Source organism: Drosophila montana, unplaced genomic scaffold (assembly GCF_035044405.1).
Source record: "Drosophila montana isolate Dmon_TW-CO22-7 unplaced genomic scaffold, ASM3504440v1 contig_1_1, whole genome shotgun sequence".
NCBI classification, from domain to species: Eukaryota; Metazoa; Arthropoda; class Insecta; order Diptera; family Drosophilidae; genus Drosophila; species Drosophila montana.
The window spans coordinates 1101662-1114095 of record NW_026996920.1 but is presented as its reverse complement, the minus strand read 5'-3'; the positions used below and the strand labels follow the sequence as shown (position 1 = coordinate 1114095).

Genomic DNA, 12434 nt, shown 5'->3' with positions numbered 1-12434 from the left:
TAAAGCCTTATGCCGGTCAATTTCCCAAGCTGTAAATACTAGTTATAAATTTAAAATTACCTTGGGTCGTAAATAAGTTGCTATTCACGATGCTCTAAACCCACTTTGACGATATTCGGAATTGATATGGCGCACCAGTCGCAGCCAATCCATCCAGTCGTCAGCATGAGAGGCTTACCCCGAATTTTAATACTCCTTGTGTCGGCAAAGATATGCTTTGCAGCGCCTGCAACACGTGTGGAAACCGATCCCGAGCTAACTGCGGGCTATACAGAAGGTGACATGATTCTGGGGAACCAGGAGAGGAATGGTCTGATCAATGAAACTTATCGCTGGCCCAATCGAGTTGTCTATTACTTCATCAATAGCTACATTGGTGAGACTTGATAATTTACTATAAATTTGAGTACATAAAAACTTTGTGGTATCCGCTGTAGATCAGGAACATCGCAATCACATTATTCGTGGCATACGCATCCTCGAGGCGAACTCCTGCCTCATCTTTAAGGAAGCCACAAGCGATCAGGCGTACTATGTGAATGTCACCTCGGAAGCCGGCGGCTGCTACTCATATGTGGGCCACAGAAACGCTGTCCAACAGCTTAATCTGCAGACCTATCCACTGGACGAGGGCTGCTTCCGGCTGGGCACGATTGTGCATGAGTTCCTGCACGCCTTGGGGTTCTACCATCAGCAGAGCACCTGGAACCGCGATGACTACGTTCGGATTGCCGAGGAGAATATCACGGAGGGCATGGAGCACAACTTCAACAAGTACGACAATGAGACGGTGGACAATTACGGCGAGGACTACGACTATGGCAGCGTAATGCACTACACGCCCTATGCATTCTCCAAGAATGGAGAAATGACCATTGTGCCTTTGGTGGAGGGCGCGGAGGAGATAATGGGGCAGCGACTGCAAATGAGTGAAGCGGACATCAATAAGTTAAATACTATGTACAAGTGTCCTAGGAATGTTTGAAATATATCCCAATAACATACGCTGAACTGACCAAGAGTTTTTTTTTTGTTTTTCGAATATTGGGTGTGAATGGTTAAAAGAGAAATGGAAGGAATAGGTTGACCTGCTCGCACAAACGTCTGTCCCGAACACGTTTCAAGAGCCTTCTACTCGTCCTAAGCGAATTGACGGTTCGCTCGATTCAGCGATAAGATAAGATATAGCTCCAATTGATAGTATGCGGTCAATAAATGCACGTTGTAAATAAAGAACTGCAGTAATATCTGCTATAAAGATAAATAAATTGGTTATTAAATTCACTAGTAAACATTGGACATCGTAATCGAATTGAGTCAGCAATATACGCGGCCATTCCACAGTAGTCCGTTGAACGAAGAACATGAGGCAGTCATTAATAGTTGGCTTTATCCTTCTGTTAATAAATGATGTTTTTGGAGCACCAACAGCTCGCACGGAAGTCGATCCAGAGCTGACAGCCGGTTATACCGAAGGTGACATGGTGTTCAGCCCCGATCAGAGAAATGGACTACGCGATGAAAACTATCGCTGGCCAGATCGCATCGTCTATTACTACATCAACAGCAATATCGGTAGGTTGCATAGTATACTGACTCAGCTCTCGATATTAACTTGATATAAAAACAGACCAGGAACATCGCAATCACATACTTATCGGCCTTCGTAAAATCGAGCTAAGTTCCTGCCTAATCTTCAAGGAGGCTTCGAAGGATCAGAATTATTATGTAAACATAACCTCCGAACCAGGCGGCTGCTTCACAGCTGTCGGCTTCCAAAATCGGGTTCAACAAATGAATTTGCAAGAATATCCCCTGGACACGGGCTGTTACCGCATGGGCACAATTATGCACGAGATGCTACACGCCCTGGGCTTCTATCATCAACAGAGCTCTTCGGATCGTGATGATTATGTTCGAATAGTCTTGGAAAATATTCAGGAAGACAAGGAGCACAACTTCCAGAAATATGACGAGAATAGGGTTGATAACTTTGACCAGACCTATGACTATGGTAGCGTCATGCATTACACACCCTATGGCTTTTCCAAGAACGGCGAAATGACCATTGTGCCGTTGGAAGAGGGTGCCGAAAAGAAAATGGGGCAGCGACTGCAAATGAGTGAAGTGGATATCAACAGATTGAATGTTATGTACAAGTGTCCGAGGAATGTTTAAAATGTTAACTGTGCCTGATAACCCATCAAAGGTAAAGGAAAAAGGGATCCTTTACATAAGAGATGGCATTTCCTCCTCTATGAAATATTAAAAGAAATATTTGAAAATTCGAGACAATAGGACTGCGTGGATATCAGCGAGCAAGCATATTCGGTATTTAGAACCAGTATTTAATAGTTAATCACAAATATTTTAAAGACTAATTGCAAGAATTCATTTTATTTCTTACTGAGGTTTTCTGAATTCTTTGCAAATATATCTGTATATTTTAGCAAATATAATCACTCCTAAAAGAGTGCAACTATATTGCTTACTTGCTTTTTCTCAGGTGTCTACAGGGTGTTTCATTTCGAAACAAAATCCAAAAACGGCAATCACTGGCACGCCAAAGATAAAATACGCTTAAAGACACATGTCTTATGGATATGTGAGGAAAATTGTGCAGCGTGTAATTGACGTGCTTAAGGAAGATATCTTAGTAGACAGAATACTGGGCCATAAGAACTCGTGCTACGACCGATTCTTTCAATCAAAGGAAAAGAGTCTGCTCAAAATGTTCATTCCTGAATTTCATTTCCGACCGATCATCCGTATATGACATAGTATCTTATCCGGCCATTTCTGGCATATGTTCTGTCTGCAAAGCGGAAGAGACAAGTTTGCATATGACAACATTATAAAACCGTCTACAAGGTGTTATTTGTTAGAATGGTTTTTCATACATTCCATGACTTTGATTATGTATTATTATAACTTATATATGAGATACATATACTTTAACTTTGTGCTTTCTTTTAATGAGTTCTTGAGCCCGCGGTTTTCTCCATGTCCGCTCTGCTCAACAACACAAATCGGATTATCGATAATTCCTTATTACTAGTAATCAACATGTGTCTTATACTTCTATCCTATACTACTCGTCATCAGTCTTTTGACAAAGGGTACAATAACAAACTGCCATCAAATACATACTTTATGTTTTTATAATTGGACAATCACCTTGAGATACCGTCTAGAGAGCTTCCCACCCTGTTCAAGTTCCCCTCATTGGAGTGCGTATTTAACGAAAATCTCCGCCTTTCTCTGCCAAAACTGGCCAGAATTAATGCAGATAATAACAAATACTGACATAGCACTTTGCGGTGCTTAATCTATTTCTGTAGCGACACATGCCGTCATTTCTTATAATGTCGTCGGCTTTCGTTCGATAACAAAAGGTACTCTAAGAGGCTTAAGTGATTTTTTTTCGCTCGCTCTTTCTTTCTCTCTCTCTCGCTCACCTTGTAAATTTGACGATAAGTACCATCCAAGTCCGACAACTTGTTTAGTAGAGCTATTACTCGTGTTTTCATATCTGTAACTTATCGCCCAAGTTTAGGTGGCAATTACTCATCCTCTGTAGTGTTCGGGAAGTCGAACATAATTCGTGTATAGCTCGTTCAGCACTTGAGAATCCAATCACACCATATTATCACACCTGATAATAATGATAGCGTTTCAATTAAGCCATATAGCTATGATAGTGTCATTTGACATATGACGTATGCTCTGTAGAACTTTGAGACCAAAGTGTAAAAGGGAATTTGACAAGCATTCGATCTTTGTACTTGCAATGATGAGTTGGTGCCATTTTATTCAGCATGATCATCGCAAGCATAAGAGAAATTATAGCATTTAAATGAAAAGAACGAGGTCGACTCTCGACTTTGCGACTCTAGTAATCTGCTAGAAAGGATTTCCAAGTACTATATTTTTAAGTGTTGTTCTTGACTATGAGATGCCCTGTAATACGCTTTGAAACGATAAACCGGAAATGTATTTCCCCGGTATCATCTTTAGGTTAGCTCTAGCAAAGTAGTCTGCAGATACTTTCCTCCAGAAGGAACCTTATGTCGATTAGGCTGCGACTACTCCTCCAGGATATATGCCCCCTTGAGTGTGACCCACGAGGGGATACCCTCTACCAAGCTGACAGTCGCCCTCACAATTTAGTTAAACCTATTTTTATAGGCGTCCAACAGCATTATCTAAGCACAATCAATTGCTTGTATCTAATCTCCGGACTCAACTGGCGAGTGTCGCATATTTATGACCAGTGTTAACTACGCACATGCGTCAGTCAATTTTGAGCAACGTCGCGAGCAAGATGCATTCCTATCAAACTGTGGTGCTTATAATTGTGTCCATCCAATTGCTGCAGTGTGGAGCAGTACCTCTGTCCTGGAGCCCCAGCGCGGATCCCGAGGAAACAGCTGGGTTTGTGGAAGGCGACATGCAGCTGACAAAGGGTCAGCAGCTAGCATTAGCGCAGGGTCCCGTGGGTCGCAATGGTCTGATTGATACAACAAAACGTTGGCCCAACAATTTGCTCGTTTACAAAATATCCGATGACTTTGATGCCGCCCACAAGCAGGCCATTCTTCAGGGCATTCAGACACTGGAGGAGGCGACCTGCGTGCAGTTCAGAGAGGCCAACGAAAATGACGTTGCCTTTTTGAGCATAACAGCGGATTCCGGTGGCTGCTACACTGCCGTCGGCTATCAGGGCAAGCCGCAGCAAATGAACCTGGAGATATATCCCATAGGAGAGGGTTGCTTTAGACCCGGCACCGTACTGCATGAGCTTATGCATGCTCTGGGCTTCTACCATCAGCAGAGCTCAGCACTACGCGACGACTTCATCGAAGTGGTTGAGGAGAACATTGTGCCTGGCAAGGAGTTCAACTTCAAGAAGTATTCAGCGAACGTGGTCACCGATTTCGACATGGGCTACGATTACAACAGCTGCCTGCACTATCGACCTGGTGCTTTTTCCATAAATGGCAAGGACACGATTGTGCCGCTCGATGCAACAGCTGAGATCGGACAACGCACGGGCCTAAGCCAAAAGGATATTGCGAAGATCAACATTATGTACAAGTGCCCCATTTTAATTTGAGCGCCAACATGGTGGTTTCTACTCTGTATTATTGTTTTAGTATTAGTCCAATGTGATATTAATCTCCCCTGTCGCCATACTCTACACATTTTGTGATTCCTGACTTGGATGTATTTACAATTCGCATATTGCATTGCGTAAATTAAAGTTCATATTTAACGATAGCTGCTTTTAAGTATTTACTTCTGTTTTTCGCATGGCGATAAGAAATTGGACTCTTATCTCGAGTGGGGAACAATCGCAATCAAATGGAGCCATGGGACCATGCTTGTTTAGTGCTATGTCAGGGCCGCAAATCTGTGTCATCCATGTGTTCGGGATTCCCACTATAACCACCCACACGCCCACACACCCACACAGCACAGACACATGTGCATAATTTTACCTTCAATTAAGCGTGGAATCATGTTGTGCAGGAATCTAAAAGATGCACAGCTGCTTGTGCCTACCCGTAACCACGTGCAGCTCCATGTTTGAAACTCTGTAATTGTGAGCCCCTAATGCGATTTATATGCGAGATGCAAATGTCGAGCAGCAGCAGCAGCAGCAACTGGAGCAGATGGAGCTATGCATTTTTGGTTGCCTGCCCTGCTGTAGGACTCCCCTTTGAACCGACCCGCTGATTTTGCCCTGGCAGAGGCACTCAATTCTCGAATTTTGACAGCGCTTGTTAAGACCATAAATTTGATTTTCGTTTCGACGACATGTCGCCTCGGCATTGCCAACGTCTCCGCTTTCACATTGTTTCATTTAAAATTAAGAAAGGAGCCAACATGTGTGTGCATGTGTGTGGCTCTGGGTGTGTGCAGTTGGAACCAACATTAGCATAGCCCAGCAACGGCAGGAACATCAAATTTATCATGTGTGAAGTCTGTAGAATTAATTTGTCTGTGTGTTGCTTGCGTTGTAGATCATAGAATTTAAGGGGTACTTGGGCCCTGCCTTCTAGGCTTACAAATTCTTTCATCAATTAGAATTCCCCTGCGTGCGACAGACGTATTATCGGATACACTAAGCAATATTGATTAATTTGGGCGCACCTACAATTATTTTTCCTAGAAACGATTTGTATTCAATCACTCTCTAAATAACGCAGTTTGGCGTGACTGACACATACCCCAAAGAGTAAGAGGAAGCTGGATCTTTTTCTGTTAGCTTATGCTACCTTATTATCTTACAAACTTATGTGATATAACGCTAAGACCGGATTTTGGAAAATTATACCCTAAGTTTGGAAAAAGGCACGGAAAACAGTTGTGTACAATTTTTTGCTTCAGCCTCTAATATGTTTTCAAAGTACTTTGATCAAATTAATCTAAAAATCCACCACCTCATGTGTGAAACAAAGAAGATTTAAATTCCGATTAGTTGAGAAATTTTTTCAAAGCTGTACACAAAAGCGCAAAGCATAAATGTTTTATTGATTTCGAAAGTTCCGAGTACAATTTTAAGAAATTACCGGAAACGGTTTGTTTTTATACTTTTCACAACGTACATCGCTCTTGGAAAACGTGTGTGAAGGGTTTTCTTATCGAAAATTTATTTTCAACTCAAGAGGCTAAAATGAGCAAAAAGCGTTGATTTCAATTCTGGTTCTTCATTCGACGGACTCATTCTTAAACATTTTTATAAAACATAGCTCCAGAGGTGGAATTTATCTGTTTGGATAGATGTACATTTGCCAAGGGCGGGAAACGGGTGATAAATTGATACCTGAAATTAAATGCTTGGCCCGCGCAACGCTGGATAGCACCAGGTAATATATAATAGGTTAAATGCACTTTTTTTTAACAGTCTAGTGAAATAGACCGATATTACTTATTCTTCTGGCAAAAATTCCCAATTTGGTGTCGTAAAATGATCGATTATTTAGTTTTAATTGAGTAAATTGTTATCAAGCCAAGTGATTAGAGACTTTGCTGAAACTTTCAAAAAGGGGGGAAGCTATATAAATATATATTTATAATATATATTTATGTTTCTGATTTCTATAAATTATTTTGTGTTTTATTTTTGAAAGCATACCATCTTTGTACTTATTAAAAGAAAATTCACTAAATGCTTAGAATTTAAAAATGTTTTCTGCGTTCCATATAGGCGCAGAAATAAATATGCTCATAAATCGATAATGACTGTTATTTATGGGTGTTTAAAAATAGTATGCGATTTTTCAGATAATACTTGAGAGCGTTTCAAGTATAATTACCATTGCTCAAAAGTTAGACAGGTGATGTTAATCTATAAGTTTGGGTTGAGTACACGTTTGCACACTGCTTATTCCTCATGAAACCCACAAGCAAAGTTGTGAATTGAAAAAAATGGAAGCATATGTGACTCATGACTCATGACAAATAGTCTGATTTTAAATTACTTTTATGCTGGTTATATATTTTGGTTTGTCGCTTCTAAATAACTCAATCGAAACGTTATTTCTTGAGACCACAAAGAGAATTATATTTAAAATAGGGTTTGCCAAAGATAAGCAAGAATCACGGTTAAAATAACAAAGAACAGTAAATTGTTTTTTTTTTTATCGATTTAGTACCTTTTGTATTGAAATTTGAAAAGAGGAATGCATTTATAGAAGAAATATTATGGTGTTATAAGAACGGGCAGGTTAAATTAATTAAGCCTTGAACAGGATTCAAAATATTATTCCTATTCTCAACTCTAATGCATTTTATCAAATTTCAATTGTTGTTCTCTACTTTTGCTACATTTACATATTCGAGTCAACATGCTTCTCTCTTGCACACACTAAAAAAAAAAGAAGAAGTTTAGTCAAGTTAATGACAAAGCTGGGATCCATTCCATACGAGTACATTCATAGGCGTGCGTATTGCAGGCGCCAAATTTAGATAGAAGAACTTTCTCGGTAGCGATCTTTACTACTGACGGTCGCAATAATTGGTTGGTTGGCACAATTTATTCTTAGAAAAAAAAGTATGTACATTCTTTTTCTGGGTCGATCAACCCTTTTTCTTCTATATGTCCCCGTCGATGCAAAAGCTACAGATTTAGAATTTACAAAACATATGTAATTGTTCTCTTATAGTTGAAATGTTTGTATCTCTTAGTTTGGCTTTCCCGAATAAAGCACTATTGTTTTTTTTTCTGCAAAGTCCGCCTACCACAGTTTTAGAACTAGCCTGAGCTTCTCTAAGGATTGATTCAAATATATATTTGGCAGTTCCTATTGGGGTAGTGGAAAATCGAAGAGATCGATTTTCATAATAAAATTGGCAGTAGCATGTTTTAAGCTTGTGGTCGAACTGCGATCGAAATTTGGCAATATATTTATTTTGTAACTTACGAAATGCCTGGAATCGAAGTTGGAATCAAACCAAGGTTCACAGATATGAAAAACCTGGTTCAGGTTCACGTTAGACGCGTTAACTGAAATACATGCAAATTTTTGTTGTGTTAAGTTTCACGATTATAACAAAAATACACATTGCAATCGATCTAAATGGTATGCAACACATAAGTAGGAAAAACACGTCGCTTAATTGGTTCGCGCTGTAAAGTAAGCAACACGGATAGGATGCAATTGCAAGTGCAGTGATAAACCATAAAAAACCATTTGCTATGGCATTCTGTATGCAAATCAGGCATTTTCTTTGTGATATTTTCGTTTGGCTTTTCCAATGTGCCGGCGCGCCAATAATAATTCAAATATAAGTTTTGCAGACCGAGAAAAACTGGTGCGCGTGGTGAGAAAAACCGCAAAGTGGTAAATTTTTGCAACACAGAGTGTGGCAGCAACTCAAACAGCAGCGGCGGCAGAAGCAGCAGCAGCGGCAGCAGCAGCCACATGAAATATGAAACAAATTGTAGCAATTTCCCAAAGGCGGCGGACACGCAAATGTGACCAGCCAGCGCGAGTCCAGGGTCCGGGACATGACCTCAGCTCAGCTCCTTGCTGACTCCTCGGCAGCTGCTGCTGCTGCTGCTGCGATTTATTGCTGACGAATGTGTATTCAATTTTAAAGCATGGCATAAATGATTTATACATTTGATTTTATTTTTCACGCCAGCCCAGTTTTTGGTAGCTACAGCTCGCAGCTTAGCGCAAATGGGAAATCACTTGCTCAAGGACCAGGCGCTCGGATTTGGCTTGGCTTCCTTTCGATTCCATGCTTTGCACAATTTCGCATCGTTCATATTTATGGCTATGACGTCGTAAAAAATTATGCTTTAATTTGATTATGATGCTGAACAGTTGGCCCTCACACACACAGACACGCACACACACATGTGCATATATATTAAGCAGCCTTCTCTTGCGCCATACATTGCGTATACGCAACGCGTCTCCTTAAAAATTCGTTAAAAAGTTATTGACAAGCGCATCGCGAGGCGAATGATGCGTGCAGAGAGCTGCGCTGACTTTGCCCGACTCGGTACCAGGCACTTGGGCGATAAGCCACACAGCGAATCCTGACTTGCACTTAAATCTGACGGATAGGCAGCATGGGCAGATATCATTTTTCATATATTTATTCTCTTTGCTACAGTTGACTGTGTTGTTAATAACTGGATATTGAATCAAGAGTCTTGTTTTAAAAATCGAATGTATTCCAGAGCTTTTATATTCATATTCACCGTCGTCAAGCTTAATCGAATCTATATTTCCCTTATACTAACCAGTATTATCGATGCCTTCGCATCGCTCAGTTATCGTTAATAGCTGCACTTTTTAGGAAATTCTTAAATACTTTCACAATGGTTTTAAATTTTCATTATATGGTATCAAACCATAAGGAAGCCATCGCATTTATATTATAAATTAGTGCATCTTTTTGGCTGAATCTTTAGACGAGCTCATCATCAACGTTTCAAGTTTGGTCATTTTAGCTTTAAAACTTTAAAAAATATGGTTTATAACGATTTGACCGAAACGTTGATACGGGTAGACGGATATCAAGCAAAATAGACTTTCTACAATGACAATATATTGGTATTGTTTAATAAACGAATAAAAATACATATACAAGACTTCCCCGCTCAAGGCACATAGCTCCTCGATAAACACCCAAATTCGCGACAATATTTCCGAACAATATAATTAGATGATCATACAATATTGTCCTAGTAATGGCATCGTCATTAGGGATAGGCATTATTTTATTTCGCAATATAATATTTGCAGCACTATGCATATAGCCTGAAGTGCTTCGTCCAGATGATATGTCCCGGTTGGATATTACTGCTACAATTTTTAATGTGATTCCGAATTGTTGTCTTCGGAAAATAGGCTTAACATCCATTGCAGCACTCAAAATCCAAAGCTCCTCTTTTTGAGTTTTTCCTTAATTGACGTGAAACTATAAAAGTTCCTTCATTGTAAGAAGCATCTGTGTTATAAATGAAATCGCCTTTTTTCCGTAATGCATCAAGCAATTTCATTCTTTGCTGGCTGCCTTTTGGTAAACTGCTGATCTCTCTAACTTCTGGTTCCACTCTGCTGTGCATTAAAATATATATTGAAGCCAAGAGCATAACAAAAATTATAATGTGTTAAAAAATAAACTGAATAAAATGAAATTAGAAAAAGAACAATATAAAAATAATCGATGAAAAATTGAAGACAAAATATGTGCACAAAATCCATTCGTTTAAGACTCGAATTTTACTTAAGAGATTGAATTAATTGCGAGTTGTAGATAAACACATATATCCAATATCTGAGGAAAAACTCTTTTTCTTTCAAGTCTGAAGGCCTATTTAAGTTTGCTTTCAGACAGATTACCTGCTAATAACGCACAATTAATTAAAGTTAATTAGTCGTCTTTCCCACACACTTCAACATAACTTCATCTACACAACTTTGCCCTATGAAGCTGAACTCAGAACTTATTTAATTGCATGCAATATGAATAGTTTTCAGTTAAAGCGAAACCTCATAACACATTACTTCAAATCCAAAACATTCTTTAAGCTACTTAGCGGTAAGTTAATCATAAAGCTAACTAATTAATTTGCAATTAAATTTATTTTGCATTGTTGCCTCCCTCCTTGCGCCTGTCGCCGCTGTTAAAACGGACTCAGCTGCGTTTGCCTTTTATATGCGCATTAAAATCTTAATTTAAATATGTAACCGCTTGTCTATGCCACTATAATCACTATTATATCCATTTGGAGCCACGTGTGTGCGTGTGTGTGTGTGTGGATTTGTGTGTGTGTGCGTTGCGTGTCCAAATAGAAATATGATGAGGGAACGGTGGACGCGTCCGTGCTAGAGAGCATCATGTTAATTTTAAAAGGTAATTTTGGCGCTGAGCTTATTATGCTCATTAAGTCATCAGCAGCAGTGCTAGCAAAAACAATATGCGCCAGGACCCGTGTCCAGGACCACAGTACAGAATCACCATCTCCGCTCATATGCCCAGCACAACATTATAAAGTGCACAGCAGCAGACCGCAAACGTGTGCATTCATTTGCTGTTGTTGTTTAGCCCCAGTTGTTCCTGTTGTTGTTGTTGTTGTTTCTGTTGGTGGCACTTCACTTCATTCTGAATACCCTGTAGAGCTAAGTGAATTGAGTATTTTAGATCAGTTCACGTTCACGTGGCTTATTTACGTGGCTCATCTACTTCAACCCGAACCAAATCGGTTTGAGCCTGGCATTCCAAACAATTTATGACAATGCAGGCAATCTTTAACGAAAACCAGTTGACCAAAAACCCTTCAAGCATCAAGACTGTTTACACCAAGGCTATTAAACGAACCTTAAATCAGAAATATAGTTCAAACCGTAATCAAATCACAAACAATTTTGTTTTTTTTTGTTTTGGCAGTCTTACTTCAACCTTCGCTACCTCACAGCTAATCGAACATGCAAAGCGATCGGGCATTAGACTTCCGGATGGATCTACCTTATTTACTTATCTCAACTTGTTTCCTTCCTCGTCTAAGTACAGGGTATCTTTTAGTAAAACACGCATAGTTGGCAGATTTTTGAATTTTTATTTCTTGCACGCTGGCGCAACATCAGCAACTGGTCCACTACATCGAGCGTGAATTAATTTTTAATGATGTTGTGAACTCTGCTGCGACGCGAAAGCGACTCCTATTTTGTCTATCTCTGCCGTACTGGCAGCTGCAGTACGCGTGTGCGTTTGCGTGTATATCCGGTGGACAACGCCGGATGTAGGTCATTTCAAAAATTGTTTGCTTTAAATTGCAATTGCGTTCGCCACGTGATGACATCCCGCCAGAGCCACAAGTGTTTTTACGCACACCACGCACCACGAAACCGAGCACAAACCATGTCATCAAATGCGATGAGTGGGCGTGTGGGTAAGGGTTCCTTGGT

General features: G+C 39.9%; 3 protein-coding genes across 3 annotated transcripts; all 3 read left to right on the top strand.

Annotated features, from left to right (window-relative positions):
• Positions 1 to 111: 111 nt before the first annotated feature.
• Positions 112 to 1011, top strand: LOC135426257 (seminal metalloprotease 1-like). Its single transcript, XM_064679288.1, has 2 exons — positions 112 to 376; positions 438 to 1011. Exons 1-2 carry the CDS (start codon positions 127 to 129, stop codon positions 983 to 985), a joined length of 798 nt encoding a protein of 265 aa, XP_064535358.1. The 5' UTR covers positions 112 to 126; the 3' UTR covers positions 986 to 1011.
• Positions 1012 to 1332: 321 nt separating this feature from the next.
• Positions 1333 to 2484, top strand: LOC135426258 (seminal metalloprotease 1-like). Its single transcript, XM_064679289.1, has 2 exons — positions 1333 to 1575; positions 1631 to 2484. The coding sequence occupies exons 1-2, from the start codon at positions 1365 to 1367 to the stop codon at positions 2176 to 2178; spliced, it is 759 nt and encodes a 252-aa protein (XP_064535359.1). The 5' UTR covers positions 1333 to 1364; the 3' UTR covers positions 2179 to 2484.
• Positions 2485 to 4283: 1799 nt separating this feature from the next.
• Positions 4284 to 5280, top strand: LOC135426256 (seminal metalloprotease 1). Its single transcript, XM_064679287.1, has one exon. The coding sequence runs from the start codon at positions 4289 to 4291 to the stop codon at positions 5114 to 5116; it is 828 nt and encodes a 275-aa protein (XP_064535357.1). The 5' UTR covers positions 4284 to 4288; the 3' UTR covers positions 5117 to 5280.
• Positions 5281 to 12434: the final 7154 nt, after the last annotated feature.